The following is a 17426-nucleotide window of genomic DNA, read 5'->3' on the forward strand; positions in this document are numbered from 1 at the left end:
CCAGGACTCCCTCCGCCAATGGACTCACGGAGTTGCTAGTGCCACTTCGTTATAACTCACGGCTGTCTGTAAAAGGACATGATAAAAGGAAATTTCTGGTCGTCTTTTCAGGGGGGTCGGACTTCCCTTCGCTCCACACCTATATTTTATAAACTGTGGAGGAATGTCATTCCTCTCTGCCTGCGCAATCCAATGGAATATCCCATAATGTTTAGTCTATTCATCTGTGAATTGCTTCGTTCAAATTCAACTGTAGCTTTAGTAAGTGAAAAAAATTCAATACTGCGTAGCATTAGACTTTCATACAAAGCAACACAAGAGCATCGGAGATTCCAGTTCCAAAATTAGGCTGGATAACAATTTGCATCGTCTATGATTTTCACTCAGCGAGCGCAAGCAAGTGAAGGAGCACTGGAGACCGTCTTTGATCGAACTCCACGCTTAAGTGGCGGCCATTCACACATCCATCATTCTAGTGCTCGTGTTCACCAGCATTGATTGTCGCATAAAAAAACTTAGAGGGGTTAGCTTACTTCTCTGCACGCGTCACTTCATCTAAGTTATGCGTACGACCTTGGCGCCAGCTTGGTGGAGTTAAGACCATTAGTGTTGCACCCAGCAATGACACGTTGTTCCTGGGCCTCCAAGAAAAGTAGTTAAGAACATTAATGTTGTACCCACCACTGACACGTTCCTGAGTCTTCCAAGAAGTCACATACAACTCTTAGTAAGCACTACTGCCACAAAATTATAATTCGTTCATCTAGATCAAACTTTAAAGAATAAAAGTTTGCAATACCATGACTGGATCAATATATAGCTAACCAATTATTGATAGATGGCCTAGAAGACGTTGCGACCAAGTCGAGATTTAGTAATGGTCTTAAGATGTACCGAAACTTTAGCAGGTTGTAATTTCTAATGTTCTCGTTAACTGTGAATCATTAGCAAACCTAATAACAAAGTGGTGATACTAAGAGCCTCGAAAAACATAAACAAATTAAACCAGAATTGTACCTGAACAGTCATCCCCCTTCACGAGATGCTCCCTGATGATGAGGAATTCATGCTCTCCTTTCCTCGGATCGAGTCCCAATAGGCTCTCATTTTTTCGATCTCATTAAAGACATTTTTCTTTCGCAAATTCACCTACTTGAAGAAAACAAAAAAGGGTCACTATCCAGCCCTGGTCTAGCGCTGCTTGCAAGTACCAGTGGTCGTTGTCACTTGATGGTGTGATGAAAATCGTCAATCATTCTTCTTTCTGAAGTATACGTTTCCTCCTATACCAGGTATGAGCCTATACGTATATTGTAGTGTTTTAGTGTTTAAACAATGGTGCAAATAGTAGTGGTGGTAGGAAGTAAACGAGGCAGACCCTCAAGAGTTTGAGCAAATATCCCACTTGGAGTACAACTACTTATATCAGTACTACTTATATCAGTACTACTTATATCAGTACTACTTATATCAGTACTACGCACCAGCGGCGACTCGTCAATTCAAGCATCCCTCATTCTGCTCTCTCTTAGGTTGTCAGCATGGTGTACCGTATGCGCATTCGCCTACTTCATAGGACCATCTCAGACACGACGAAAAAGACTTTGGCAACACTCCTGACGACCACTCTGCAGGTGAAGCTGTCCAGCTTTCTCACTACTAAGGGCTCTTTCATCGCAGTCTGCTTCAAAAATGATGAAGCTGACAGGGTCACTACCGCCTCGTTTATGAACGTTCTTAAGGACCGTAACTTCGAAGTGGCTCGTCTTCCCTCGGTGAGGGCCAAGAAATCGGTATTAAGATAAGATTTTCTTCGGATTTTTAACCCCGGAGGGTTAGCCACCCAGGATAACCCAAGAAAGTTAGTGCGTCATCAAGGACTAACTTATTTCCATTGGGGTTCTTAATCTTGTCCCTCAGGATGCGTCCCACACCAGTCGACTAACTCCCAGGTACCTATATGCTGCTAGGTGAACAGAACAGAAGGTGTAAGGAAACGCGTCGAAATGTTTCCACCCGCCAGGAATCGAACCCGGGACCTCCGTGTGTGAAGCGAGAGCTTCAGCGACGTCACCAACCAATCAACAAGCGACTTGAAGAGACTCGTTGAAGATCAAAATGACTGGGACAACGTCGACTTCATGGCAAAAATGGTTCAAATGGGACTCACCGTGCCTTTGTCATAGGGCTGCCCCTGCCATAGGGTTGTAAACGGTACACCACTTGACATGAATGCTCACTGTACCCTTGTCATAGGGCTGTAAACGGTACAACACTTGTACCAACTCTGACACTCCTTCGGGAGTCACTGTCGGGTCACCACATGGAGAAGACCCGGGTCAGGACACGTTCTGTCAAACCCACCTAGTCATGAACATGCATCTCAGGCACTCAGTGAAAGTCGACACATCTCATATTATACGTTAGTCCAAGGAACATAGACCCACCTCGCCAAGGACTACTATTTGAAGGAAAAAAATACTGCTCCAACTATAGCACTGACGGACACCACAAGAACTGCAGTTCTACCTCTCAACTGAAATTTCTCAACTCCTGGAGTGATCATCACTTGATAATAAATTTCAGTGTTTTAATGGAGTAACTTAGTACTCCATCAGGGTTGAAAAGGAAGCTCAAATCTTCTTGGTATGACATACTGAGTTTGGACAAAGTTCCATTAGTCTCCCTCTATGCTATGGGTGAACCACATTCAACAACTAAGCTTTTTCCCGAAAATAAATATTTTCTCTGAATATTGTAGAGTAAAATGTGAATCTAGCGCCTCGCACGTTCTGAAGAACACCCTCGCACGTTCTGAACACCCTCGCACGTTCTGAAGAACACCCTCGCACGTTCTGAAGAACACCCTCGCACGTTCTGAAGAACACCCTCGCACGTTCTGAAGAACCCTCCCACGTTCTGAAGAACACCCTCGCATGTTCTGAAGACCACCCTCCCACGTTCTGAAGAACACCCTCGCACGTTCTGAAGAACACCCTCGCACGTTCTGAAGAACACCCTCGCACGTTCTGAAGACCACCCTCGCACGTTCTGAAGACCACCCTCGCACGTTCTGAAGACCACCCTCGCACGTTCTGAAGAACCCTCCCACGTTCTGAAGAACACCCTCGCATGTTCTGACGACCACCCTCCCACGTTCTGAAGACCACCCTCGCACGTTCTGAAGAACACCCTCGCACGTTCTGAAGAACCCTCCCACGTTCTGAAGACCACCCTCGCACGTTCTGAAGAACACCCTCGCACGTTCTGAAGAACACCCTCGCACGTTCTGAAGACCACCCTCGCACGTTCTGAAGACCACCCTCGCACGTTCTGAAGACCACCCTCGCACGTTCTGAAGAACCCTCCCACGTTCTGAAGAACACCCTCGCATGTTCTGAAGACCACCCTCGCACGTTCTGAAGACCACCCTCGCACGTTCTGAAGAACCCTCCCACGTTCTGAAGACCACCCTCGCACGTTCTGAAGAACACCCTCGCACGTTCTGAAGAACACCCTCGCACGTTCTGAAGAACACCCTCGCACGTTCTGAAGAACACGCTCGCACGTTCTGAAGAACCCTCCCACGTTCTGAAGAACACCCTCGCACGTTCTGAAGAACACCCTCGCACGTTCTGAAGAACACCCTCGCACGTTCTGAAGAACACCCTCGCACGTTCTGAAGAACACCCTCGCACGTTCTGAAGAACACCCTCGCACGTTCTGAAGAACACCCTCGCACGTTCTGAAGAACACCCTCGCACGTTCTGAAGAACACCCTCGCACGTTCTGAAGAACACCCTCGCACGTTCTGAAGAACACCCTCGCACGTTCTGAAGAACCCTCCCACGTTCTGAAGAACACCCTCGCACGTTCTGTAAAACCCTCGCACGTTCTTCATAACACCCTCGCATGCTCTTCGGTGCTCAGTTTTCACTCAAGACCATAAATTGCATTATTGTAAAGAAAATTTATTATATGGTATCATCGAAATACACAACACTTATTTCTCCAAATTCGGCAGCAGTCACCTGCAGCGTCCAGTGGACACCAACACAGTTACACTGTCTAAATAACTCGGTTGACTTTATTCCCATTGTATCTCCTTTTATTATGACATTTTTTCACACAGTGGAGTTAGTTTTTTAATTTTAAAAGTAATAATCATAACTGATGTCTATTGTAACTTACTGCTAGGCTTTCAATAATATATTACAAGGACTCCAATGAAAATAAGTCACTGACTTTTTCTTGGGGTTATCCTAGGCAATTTACATATGTTAAATTATGCAATAACTCTGAACAAGCGAAATAAGATGCAAAATAATCACAGGGGGAGTTGAATGATAGCTCTAGGCCTTTTGTGCTGCAATCAACACATCAGGAGCTTGCAATATAGCAGAATGAATAAGCCGCCCAAGTAGTATCGTTCAGGGGAACTACTCTAGCTAGAGTCGTTCCCCTGTAAGACTAACTTGATGTGTCGATTGCAACAAGAAAGGCCAAGAGCTATCATTCAACACCCATAGTGGTTATTTTGCATATGTTAAACAATGTATGAAAATTGTGCTTGCATGTTCCTGAACCTAAATAAACTTACTAACTCCTAAGAGGTTCTCACTGTCAAAACTGCCACATCTTCACCCTCCCTGACACACAATTCTCTGCAATTGATCGTTGCAGCGGGACTGCAACTTCTGACAAAAAAAAAAAACAATATAATATGATTTCTCAGTGTATATACAGACTGTTATATTAATATAGTCCTAAACCCGCCTGGGTTATTCAAGACGACACGCATTATTCATAGGGAAATAACTCGTAAGGGTCATACAACACCTGGCTTGTTAATGGGGTTTAAAGCCTATCTACTCTAGTATTAAGACTGCAAGAAATATTTTCACACGGTTGAGTTACTTAGTTGTTTTAAGTATATAATCATGACTGAGTCCTACTGTATCTTACTATTATTGTTTAAATAATGATAAAACTCTGAGCATATATGAGAGATTATTATTATAATCAAAAATAAGCGCTAAACCACAAGGGCTATACGCTGAGAGAACTACACATGTCGCTCTATATATCCTATACTAGTATACAGCACCTGGAGAATGAGAAACAATTACATTTGATCCAAGGAAAGGGAGGGAGTAGCTCCGCTTCCACGAAACAAGAGCCCTTCCCACCATGTTCATTAACGCACATCGTAACCACTCAAGCAACAAAAACTTGGCTTGCAACATTAATATCCATATTCATACCTTTTCAAAGTGTGGAACAAGCATTCGTGAATGTTTTCGTATATAATAGCAAGTTCTTCAAGGTGCACAACCGCCATAATAACCGTTATTATGAGAGGTGCACTGTGTGCTGGTCCCTCCAAGCAGCTGCCACTCAAGACACTACTGACCTAACACTTTCATGGTGAATAAACCTTCTCTAACATTATTATTATCGTTATCGTTATCATTAATAATAATTTCATTATTATTACTGTCTTTAGTAATAATAATATTAATATTAATATCATTAATAATAATATCATTATTACTGTCTTAATAATAATATTATCATTATCATTAATAATAATAATAATATCATTATTATTGTCTTTAATAATATTATTATTATCGTTATCATTAATAATAAGAATAATATTATTACAGTCTTTAATAATAATAATAATAATAATAATAATAATAGTAATATAATAATTATTAATATCGTTATCATTAATATTGTAATTAATATTAATATTATCATCATTATCATTAATAATAACAATAATAATATTATTCTTGTCATTAATAACAATATTATTATAAAAACTAAGCACTAAACCCACAAGTCATACAACGTTGATTACCTGGAGACCTGGAGTTTACCTGGAGCGAGTTCCGGGGGTCAACGCCCCCGCGGCCCGGTCTGTGACCAGGCCTCCTGGTGGATCAGAGCCTGATCAACCAGGCTGTTGCTGCTGGCTGCACGCAAACCAACGTACGAGCCACAGCCCGGCTGATCAGGAACTGACTTTAGGTGCTTGTCCAGTGCCAGCTTGAAGACTGCCAGGGGTCTGTTGGTAATCCCCCTTATGTGTGCTGGGAGGCAGTTGAACAGTCTCGGGCCCCTGACACTTATTGTATGGTCTCTTAACGTGCTAGTGACACCCCTGCTTTTCATTGGGGGGATGGTGCATCGTCTGCCAAGTCTTTTGCTTTCGTAGTGAGTGATTTTCGTGTGGAAGTTCGGTACTAGTCCCTCTAGGATTTTCCAGGTGTATATAATCATGTATCTCTCCCTCCTGCGTTCCAGGGAATACAGGTTTAGGAACCTCAAGCGCTCCCAATAATTGAGGTGTTTTATCTCCGTTATGCGCGCCGTGAAAGTTCTCTGTACATTTTCTAGGTCGGCAATTTCACCTGCCTTGAAAGGTGCTGTTAGTGTGCAGCAATATTCCAGCCTAGATAGAACAAGTGACCTGAAGAGTGTCATCATGGGCTTGGCCTCCCTAATTTTGAAGGTTCTCATTATCCATCCTGTCATTTTTCTAGCAGATGTGATTGATACAATGTTATGGTCCTTGAAGGTGAGATCCTCCGACATGATCACTCCCAGGTCTTTGACGTTGGTGTTTCGCTCTATTTTGTGGCCAGAATTTGTTTTGTACTCTGATGAAGATTTAATTTCCTCATGTTTACCATATCTGAGTAATTGAAATTTCTCATCGTTGAACTTCATATTGTTTTCTGCAGCCCACTGAAAGATTTGGTTGATGTCCGCCTGGAGCCTTGCAGTGTCTGCAATGGAAGACAAAACAAAATAATACAAGAACCACAGTGAAAATAAATTATTTTGACTTTTTTTCGGGGGGGGGGGACGGTATCCTAGGAAATTTACATATGTTAGATTGTGCAATAATCCCGAACAAGCTATACTAGATGAAAAAAAAAATCACAGGGGGAGTTGAACGATAGCTCTAGAGTACCCCCCAGCTGGCCCACTGGCTTACGCACTGGCCTAGTTTTTTACGACTCAATCGCCGCGAGTTCAATCCCCACCGGTACCGTGGTTTATTTAGAATCGTGTCACGTATATATATATATATATATATATATATATATATATATATATATATATATATATATATATATATATATATATATATATATATATGAGAGACTATAACATATAAAAATAAATATCATGATGGACAAGGATTTTGAAAATACAGAATATATTTTTAGCAAGTTTAATACATGTAGGTTTGACAGACGTTGAAAATGAAATAAATAATATAATAGGGAAGATAAATAGAATATTATCCCAGAATAAATAATTTTTGAACAAGAATCAACAGCAGATAAAAATAAATTATTAACCAGATTATCAAGTATTAAGTGTAATGTTTATATTTGCCTCAGAAAATGTTTATATTCAATGTTAGGCAAAAGGGAACATCTATATGGTGGAATATTTCACATACACACACACACATATATATCATAGAAATCATATAGCCTTATTATAACACAAGATCTGATTCCTCACGAACTTGTAAGTCATGTATAAAAATATACATACCTCTGTGTAATTATAAAAATAATTTTTCATTAAAAATTTTTTGCATTTTCCTCAGTAACATGTTAAACAAATTTTGAGCATGTCTCAAAATATACAAAAATTGAACCAGCAAAAACTCACACTTAGAAGAAACTCATGACGATGTTTCGGTCTGTTTTGGACCATTATCAGGTCACATGACAATGATCATAAGGATCCTCTCCTAAGTGCTGACTTTCGGTGTATTGTTAAAGCCACGGTATTGTGACTTTTTTTATTCTTTCTATAGAAAGAGCTTGAGAAAATGGTGTTCTATTTCTAACAAGTCAATTGGTAGCACCTTTACCTTTCAGTACTAAACAGAGACCAGATAACATGACTTTATATACATTTTGACCAAATACGATCGGGATGGGAACACCGACCCCACATCCAGTTACACAGCACTTACACGTATATATATATATATATATATATATATATATATATATATATATATATATATATATATATATATATATATATATATATATATATATATATATATATATGATTCTATAGTTTTTGTTTTATATACAAGTAAATATTATGTAAGGGTAATCCTTCATAACACTGGCAAGTGGTGTTTATACACCTAATATCAGAGAAGAAACAGTTTGATCTACGGAAGACGTCTGGAGACATGTTACACGAGAGAGAATGAACGAAAGAGGAAGTCAAGACAGCAACGTATGTAAACAACCGAGAGAGAGAGAGAGAGAGAGAGAGAGAGAGAGAGAGAGAGAGAGAGAGAGAGAGAGAGAGAGAGAGAGAGAGAGGTGATTACCAACCAGTAAGTCAGTAATTCTTTATCCAGGAGAGCTCAGATTGTGGCCCCTGAGTGACAATAAATATTAACAAGACTTAACTAGAGGTGAGAAAACACGACCTTGCTAAGATGCTGAGCTGTTGACAGAGGAGACAGTAATGGTGAACCACACATACAATTAGTTGAGTACAATTGAGTCCACACACACAGAACAAGACAGAAAATCGGAAATAAAGAGTATTCACTGACAGCAGTACATGATAAGGAACTTATCAAGGAATTATAAAGTTTCCTCCTCTCTGAATGTCTTCACCTTTATCGACCAGGAAAAATATATAAAAAAATCTGGTTTCATGGTGATAACAGTTGACTAATACATCCCAATAGTAAAAATCCTGATGAGAGTAAGACACATGTGCAACATCTGGGTATCTTTATTGTAGACGTTTCGCCATCCAGTGGCTTTATCAATACAAATTCTAGGACATAACTTGAAGACAGTAGAACTATGTACAGAAGATGAGGTAATCAGTCCCTCAACCTAGGAGTAGGTGCGAACAGCACCATAGTCGTGGAGATTCTCCACGACTGAATCTCCACGACTATGGTGCTGTTCGCACCTACTCCTAGGTTGAGGGACTGATTACCTCATCTTCTGTACATAGTTCTACTGTCTTCAAGTTATGTCCTAGAATTTGTATTGATAAAGCCACTGGATGGCGAAACGTCTACAATAAAGATACCCAGATGTTGCACATGTGTCTTACTCTCATCTTGTCGGTATTATATACCATTCGTACACAGTAAAAATCCTGTCTTAAGCTGAAGTTGAGAGTCTGATCTTATGACACAGTAGCCAGCAACTCTGGTACAACAAATGACTCGCAGAGAGTAGTGGAATGAACTATAAATTAAACATAATCTTAACACGGTAATCGGTTGTCAGCCATTGTATTATAATTAAATAAAGCGCTAAACGTCAGCCATTGTAGTTTAGCGGTTAAATGTTTAGCTCACATTCAGAGCCCGGGTTTGGTTCCCATGCCAGTTGAGACGTATGTACAAATCTCCTTATAGCTGCGGCCCCTGTTCATTTAGCATTAAATCGGTACCTGACTATGTGGGTCGCATCCTGGGAAAGGACCTTGATGGAAATCACGGTAGGGGGTGGGGTTAGAACCCATGGTGGGTCGTGAAACTCCAGGCCAGTGCGTAAGCCACTGGGCCAGCTGCCTACAACACACTAACTAGGTATATTTATACGCTATAGGGAGGTTAGCATAGGCCCCACTGTAATCGCAAATGCAAGTTTTTACTGATGAATCTCACGCCAGCATGGCCGTGAAGAACTCTAGCTCAAGTCCCCTCAAAGCCGTTAAGATTTCGCGACTCTTGAAGGAAATGAGCTGTATTATCGGGTTATGTTGGGTTATTCTGGGTTAATAACCCACCTGAGTTAAATAACCATAATGGTGTCCATTGTTTTGCACAAATATCACAAGGGATTTTTGCTGACCCAGCCTTTGGTGAGGTGTGACTCTCAATACACACTCAACGTCATTGTTGTTGTAGAGCGATGCGCTGTACGGCGCCTCTAACACACATTACAGAACGTTGTAATCCACTTGTAGACAGAAACTTGGAAAATAAAGTGTATCTGAATACATCGGCTTTCAACCTGAATCCTACTGCAGATATAAAACGGGACTGGACTCCAGTTAAGGGTCGAAATATACAGACCTGCATTATTTTCCGAGCATCTGTTTTCATGTGAGTTATTAGCATCGACAAATGTTCATTGCACTTTTATTGGTCTTACACATTAAAGAAAGTTCAGTTAAGAGATGACTCGACCCGAAAGAAAGTTACAAGTGTCTTGGATGACCCAATGTAAATGACGTACGAAGTCACCGCTTAGATTTCAGGGAATAACAGCCATTCACAACTAACCTCACAAACTGCAAATGGAAACTAGACGACGTTTCGGTTCGCCCTGAACTATCATCAAGTCGCAAGTGACAAATAACAAATACTTGGATTATCTCAATCACAGGGAAAAACAGACGTTGAAGATCGGACTAGTAACCACAGCAATACGTCTCACATTCTCCAATTTTGACTATCACCACTGATAATACATATTACACATCTCTATACATGTATGGCAAGGTTTTTATACATCTAAGATAACATGCATTTTTTTTAGCACAACTTACGTTGATCTGGATATGTATACATCACTAAGAATGTGTATGTATTATTGATATGTATATACTGTGTATACGTTGCTGATAATGTGTACACATCAGAAAGAATGTGTATACGTAATTGAAAATGCATAAGGTATACACATTCATGTGAATGTACACATATTCCCTCTAATACACTTTATTAATGTATATCTTACTAAAATGTATACATTACCAAAGTGTATACATCACCAAGAATGTGTATACATTGCCAAAGTGTATATATACATCACTGAGAATGTGTATACATTGCCAAAGTGTATACATCACTGAGAATGTGTATACATTGCCAAAGTGTATAGATCACTGTGAATGTGCATACATTACCAAAGTGTATACATCACTGAGAATGTATATACATTACCAAAGTGTATACATCACTGAGAATGTGTATACATTGCCAAAGTGTATAGATCACTGTGAATGTGTATACATTACCAAAGTGTATACATCACAGAATGTGTATACATTACCAAAGTGTATACATCACTGAGAATGTATATACATTATCAAAGTGTATACATCACTGAGAATGTATATACATTATCAAAGTGTATACATCACTGAGAATGTATATACATTACCAAAGTGTATACATCACTAAGAATGTATATACATTATCAAAGTGTATACATCACTGAGAATGTATATACATTACCAAAGTGTATATATCACTGAGAATGTATATACATTACCAAAGTGTATACATCACTGAGAATGTATATACATTACCAAAGTGTATACGTCACTGAGAATGCATATACATTACCAAAGTGTATACATCACTGAGAATGTATATACATTACCAAAGTGTATACATCACTGAGAATGTATATACATTACCAAAGTGTATATGTCACTGAGAATGAACGGCAAGTAAGCAGTCAGTAGTGTGGAGAATAGCACAAAACATCAGCCTACAATTTTATATACAATATATGAAAAATATAAACATCATATTTACACGAAACTACACTTAACACTCTTCGTGTATACACACGAACTACTTAACTTACTCTCCTTGTATTTTCTCTCACACTTTGAAACAAAATCGCAGCAAGACGAATCACCTCGTGTATTAAAATGTATAATCACATCGCAAATGAGCAGAAATAATATATATATGTAATATATATATGTAAACAGATGTCTTCGATTTATTTTCTGGCGTACTTTCCCGTGTCTGGGAGTACGTAGAGTAAGGCATTAAGAGAGTAGAATCTGGTGGCTTGATCGCAGGCGAAGTTGTACCACCAGTCACAGACGAAGTACTGTTGGTTGAAGACAGTCCCGTTGGGGCACAAGAACGAGTCTTGTCTCCCGTCATCCTGGCAGATGTGGAACGTCTGGAGGAGAGAAAGACCAAGTGAGGTTTACAGTAGAATATGGGAGGGTGACACTGGGGAAACTGTTCAACAGAGAACTAAGAGGGAAGAATAAATATTGGGAATAGGGATGAACTGGGAGGATGTAGAGGAACATGAAAATGAGAGGGCACACAGGAATCGTAATGGGGGAAAGGGAGGAAATAGGTGTAAACGACAGAGAGAAGAATGGAAATTAGAAAAGACAGTGCGGAGAGAGGAAAGTTGTAAACACCAGGGCTAGGAAGACAGTTTTCAATAGTATAAAATGATGGAGATGAGTTTGGACTCAGAGATCATTACCACAAAGTAATGCGAACATTCAAAAACATGTAAGGAATAAAACAGAAGCAAACGTAAAAGAATGTAAGAAAATTATCATATTGGATTTAAAATAAACATTGTTATGAAGATATACATCGTCTTCCCTTTAGTGTAGCATTTATGTCTCCTTTCTGCTCGTCACCTTTGTTCTACAATCTTTTATGCCCAAGTTTTCCTCTGTCAGCCTGATGCCACAACAAGAATGGGTATCTGTCCCATTCACTGCAATATTTACCCTCCCATTATCTTATGGTCTCCTTCTAATTACCTAAATATGACACTAATATTCCGAAATCTCCCACTCTCAGCCCTGCACAATACTTGACAGTAACTATCTAGACTACCCAGTGTATCACGTTATACAGCTCTCACTAAGCACCTGTGGCACTTGATACATCTCCTACCTGGTTCTGAGCACCTTTCCTACCTGGCACTTAGCGTCGACATCAGCGTAGAGCCCTGGGTGTTCCTGGTCGACACAGGAGAAGCCAGTGTCTGGGACGGTATCGTAGACAGGGTAGTCGAGGCCAGCCTCACCAGGGATGGCCTCCTCGTCGTACTCCACCGGCACGTAGATGTTAGGGTCTGTCAGAAGAAGGTCTTAGTTACTGACTGGCAGGTAGTTTCTGATGGCAGGCGCTCCTCAGAGTAGCGACCAAGACTACAGCATAATGGTCGTTCTTCCCACAGTAAGGGATTCGTTCTAATGGAACCAAGATAACTTGTTACCAACTATATGGTAATAAGTAATACTATGAAATGTAGGATAGTATGCCTAATGAAACAAAATTAAGTGTTGATACTGGTAAGGAAGTAAGCCTAACTTACCCAAAATGCATTATTAAGGAGGCCTACTTTTTTACAACCATGTTAAGGATGGGGGGGGGGGATTAATAGAATGACCCTTAATGGGAGAAGGGGTGAAGAGTGTCTTGATACCTGTGAAGTTCTCCTGACCCAAGGAATTATAGTTACTGTACTTCCTATTCCCGTAGCTGTGCGAACCTTCCGGGGTTATCAGCCCATTGAACCTAATAACAGTAATAACATTTGTAGTAGTTTACCAGACTGGATGAAGTCAGGTTGTGCTGGTGCGGTGACGGTGGTGGTGCTGGCTCCTCTCACGTTATATAGTGAAGACGGTGCACGGTACGCCGTGGTAGAGGTGCGGTACACCGGAGCTTCCTCTACTCTGCCTCTACTTGACCCACTCAATCTCTGGCGTCCAGAATTTATCCCTGGAGATGTCCGTCTGCCATAGTCCCTGCTGGTTGTGGTAGTGGGTGGTGTGGGCGTGCGGCGGGCGCCCGTGAGAGCTGCTGTTGTCTGAAATGGTTTCTTGAAGCCGCTCAAGCGGGACGACTCGAAACTGGGTCTTCGTGATACAAGTCTGACAGTGGTAGGTCTGGTGGTGGAGGAGCGGATAGGGGTGCTGGGCGTGGCGTAGTCCTGGGAGGGCGCGCGACTGGGCGTGTAATTGATGCGGGCTCTGGAAGTGGCAGGGAAGCGTGAGGGAACAGTAGAGGGGGCGGGCGTGGGGATGGACGTGTAGGCTGGTCGTAGCTTGATGGGCTTGGGTGATGGGGAGGGAGGTGGTGGCTGTGGGCGGGTGAAGGAACGAGTGGGTGATACACTGGTCGCGGTGCGTCCAGGACCTTCACTCTCAAAGATCTGACCTCCTTGACGTGTAGGACCCTGTGTTTCTATGGCCGGGGGGTGTATGGGAGGGCCAAGGGCGCGTGTGGGCGAGCCAGGGGTGCGTGTAGGAGAGTCAGGGGCACGTGTGGGCGAGCCAGGGGTGCGTGTAGGAGAGTCAGGGGCGCGTGTGGGCGAGCCAGGGGTGCGTGTGGGCGAGCCAGGGGTGCGTGTAGGCGAACCAGAGGCTTGTACGGGCGAGTCAGGGGCGTGTATGGGCGTCTTGAAGCCATGAATGGGCGTGATGGGGGCGGGTGTGGAAATGTCGTCGACGAGAAAGAGGGCAGTGGACGTCTTCTTCTTGCTGAAGAAGCGAGAGGCGTGAGGCGTCAGACTCTGCAGCTCCTGTAGAGAATATACTGTTTATATTATATATATATATATATATATATATATATATATATATATATATATATATATATATATACATACATATATGGAGGGAGGGGGTAAAGGAGGTTTTGTGTGCGAGGGGCTTGGACTTCCAGCAGGCATGCATGAGCGTGTTTGATAGGAGTGAATGGAGACAAATGGTTTTTAATACTTGACGTGCTGTTGGAGTGTGAGCAAAGTAACATTTATAACTTTGGTCACACTTCACAGACACGCACATGCATATATATATATATACATACATCTAGGTTTTTCTCCTTTTTCTAAATAGCTCTTGTTCTTTTTTATTTCTTCTATTGTCCATGGGGAAGTGGAAAAGAATCTTTCCTCCGTAAGCCATGCGTGTCGTATGAGGCGACTAAAATGCCGGGAGCAATGGGCTAGTAACCCCTTCTCCTGTATACAATTACTAAAAAAGAGAAGAAGAAAAACTTTATAAAACTGGGTTGCTTAAATGTGCGTGGATGTAGTGCGGATGACAAGAAACAGATGATTGCTGATGTTATGAATGAAAAGAAGTTGGATGTCCTGGCCCTAAGCGAAACAAAGCTGAAGGGGGTAGGAGAGTTTCAGTGGGGGGAAATAAATGGGATTAAATCTGGAGTATCTGAGAGAGTTAGAGCAAAGGAAGGGGTAGCAGTAATGTTAAATGATCAGTTATGGAAGGAGAAAAGAGAATATGAATGTGTAAATTCAAGAATTATGTGGATTAAAGTAAAGGTTGGATGCGAGAAGTGGGTCATAATAAGCGTGTATGCACCTGGAGAAGAGAGGAATGCAGAGGAGAGAGAGAGATTTTGGGAGATGTTAAGTGAATGTATAGGAGCCTTTGAACCAAGTGAGAGAGTAATTGTGGTAGGGGACTTGAATGCTAAAGTAGGAGAAACTTTTAGAGAGGGTGTGGTAGGTAAGTTTGGGGTGCCAGGTGTAAATGATAATGGGAGCCCTTTGATTGAACTTTGTATAGAAAGGGGTTTAGTTATAGGTAATACATATTTTAAGAAAAAGAGGATAAATAAGTATACACGATATGATGTAGGGCGAAATGACAGTAGTTTGTTGGATTATGTATTGGTAGATAAAAGACTGTTGAGTAGACTTCAGGATGTACATGTTTATAGAGGGGCCACAGATATATCAGATCACTTTCTAGTTGTAGCTACACTGAGAGTAAAAGGTAGATGGGATACAAGGAGAATAGAAGCATCAGGGAAGAGAGAGGTGAAGGTTTATAAACTAAAAGAGGAGGCAGTTAGGGTAAGATATAAACAGCTATTGGAGGATAGATGGGCTAATGAGAGCATAGGCAATGGGGTCGAAGAGGTATGGGGTAGGTTTAAAAATGTAGTGTTAGAGTGTTCAGCAGAAGTTTGTGGTTACAGGAAAGTGGGTGCAGGAGGGAAGAGGAGCGATTGGTGGAATGATGATGTAAAGAGAGTAGTAAGGGAGAAAAAGTTAGCATATGAGAAGTTTTTACAAAGTAGAAGTGATGCAAGGAGGGAAGAGTATATGGAGAAAAAGAGAGAAGTTAAGAGAGTGGTGAAGCAATGTAAAAAGAGAGCAAATGAGAGAGTGGGTGAGATGTTATCAACAAATTTTGTTGAAAATAAGAAAAAGTTTTGGAGTGAGATTAACAAGTTAAGAAAGCCTAGAGAACAAATGGATTTGTCAGTTAAAAATAGGAGAGGAGAGTTATTAAATGGAGAGTTAGAGGTATTGGGAAGATGGAAGGAATATTTTGAGGAATTGTTAAATGTTGATGAAGATAGGGAAGCTGTGATTTCGTGTATAGGGCAAGGAGGAATAACATCTTGTAGGAGTGAGGAAGAGCCAGTTGTGAGTGTGGGGGAAGTTCGTGAGGCAGTAGGTAAAATGAAAGGGGGTAAGGCAGCCGGGATTGATGGGATAAAGATAGAAATGTTAAAAGCAGGTGGGGATATAGTTTTGGAGTGGTTGGTGCAATTATTTAATAAATGTATGGAAGAGGGTAAGGTACCTAGGGATTGGCAGAGAGCATGCATAGCTCCTTTGTATAAAGGCAAAGGGGATAAAAGAGAGTGCAAAAATTATAGGGGGATAAGTCTGTTGAGTGTACCTGGTAAAGTGTATGGTAGAGTTATAATTGAAAGAATTAAGAGTAAGACGGAGAATAGGATAGCAGATGAACAAGGAGGCTTTAGGAAAGGTAGGGGGTGTGTGGACCAGGTGTTTACAGTGAAACATATAAGTGAACAGTATTTAGATAAGGCTAAAGAGGTCTTTGTGGCATTTATGGATTTGGAAAAGGCGTATGACAGGGTGGATAGGGGGGCAATGTGGCAGATGTTGCAAGTGTATGGTGTAGGAGGTAGGTTACTGAAAGCAGTGAAGAGTTTTTACGAGGATAGTGAGGCTCAAGTTACAGTATGTAGGAAAGAGGGAAATTTTTTCCCAGTAAAAGTAGGCCTTAGACAAGGATGTGTGATGTCACCGTGGTTGTTTAATATATTTATAGATGGGGTTGTAAGAGAAGTAAATGCGAGGGTCTTGGCAAGAGGCGTGGAGTTAAAAGATAAAGAATCACACACAAAGTGGGAGTTGTCACAGCTGCTCTTTGCTGATGACACTGTGCTCTTGGGAGATTCTGAAGAGAAGTTGCAGAGATTGGTGGATGAATTTGGTAGGGTGTGCAAAAGAAGAAAATTAAAGGTGAATACAGGAAAGAGTAAGGTTATGAGGATAACAAAAAGATTAGGTGATGAAAGATTGAATATCAGATTGGAGGGAGAGAGTATGGAGGAGGTGAACGTATTCAGATATTTGGGAGTGGACGTGTCAGCGGATGGGTCTATGAAAGATGAGGTGAATCATAGAATTGATGAGGGAAAAAGAGTGAGTGGTGCACTTAGGAGTCTGTGGAGACAAAGAACTTTGTCCTTGGAGGCAAAGAGGGGAATGTATGAGAGTATAGTTTTACCAACGCTCTTATATGGGTGTGAAGCGTGGGTGATGAATGTTGCAGCGAGGAGAAGGCTGGAGGCAGTGGAGATG

General features: G+C 41.3%; 1 protein-coding gene across 4 annotated transcripts in view; it reads right to left on the bottom strand.

Annotated features, from left to right (window-relative positions):
- Positions 1 to 9096: 9096 nt before the first annotated feature.
- LOC128694456 (uncharacterized) overlaps positions 9097 to 17426 on the bottom strand; it is a 215505-nt gene continuing 207175 nt past the window's right edge. For all 4 annotated transcript variants that reach the window (XM_053784592.2, XM_053784591.2, XM_070097885.1 and 1 more), the window contains exons 6-8: positions 13373 to 14348; positions 12736 to 12893; positions 9097 to 11966 (exon numbers count right to left, since the gene is read on the bottom strand). In XM_053784592.2, coding sequence (XP_053640567.2) covers positions 11778 to 11966; positions 12736 to 12893; positions 13373 to 14348 — 1323 coding nt within the window. In that variant the 3' untranslated portion in view covers positions 9097 to 11777. The remainder of the gene's footprint in view (positions 11967 to 12735; positions 12894 to 13372; positions 14349 to 17426) is intronic.

Source organism: Cherax quadricarinatus, chromosome 60, assembly GCF_038502225.1.
Source record: "Cherax quadricarinatus isolate ZL_2023a chromosome 60, ASM3850222v1, whole genome shotgun sequence".
NCBI classification, from domain to species: Eukaryota; Metazoa; Arthropoda; class Malacostraca; order Decapoda; family Parastacidae; genus Cherax; species Cherax quadricarinatus.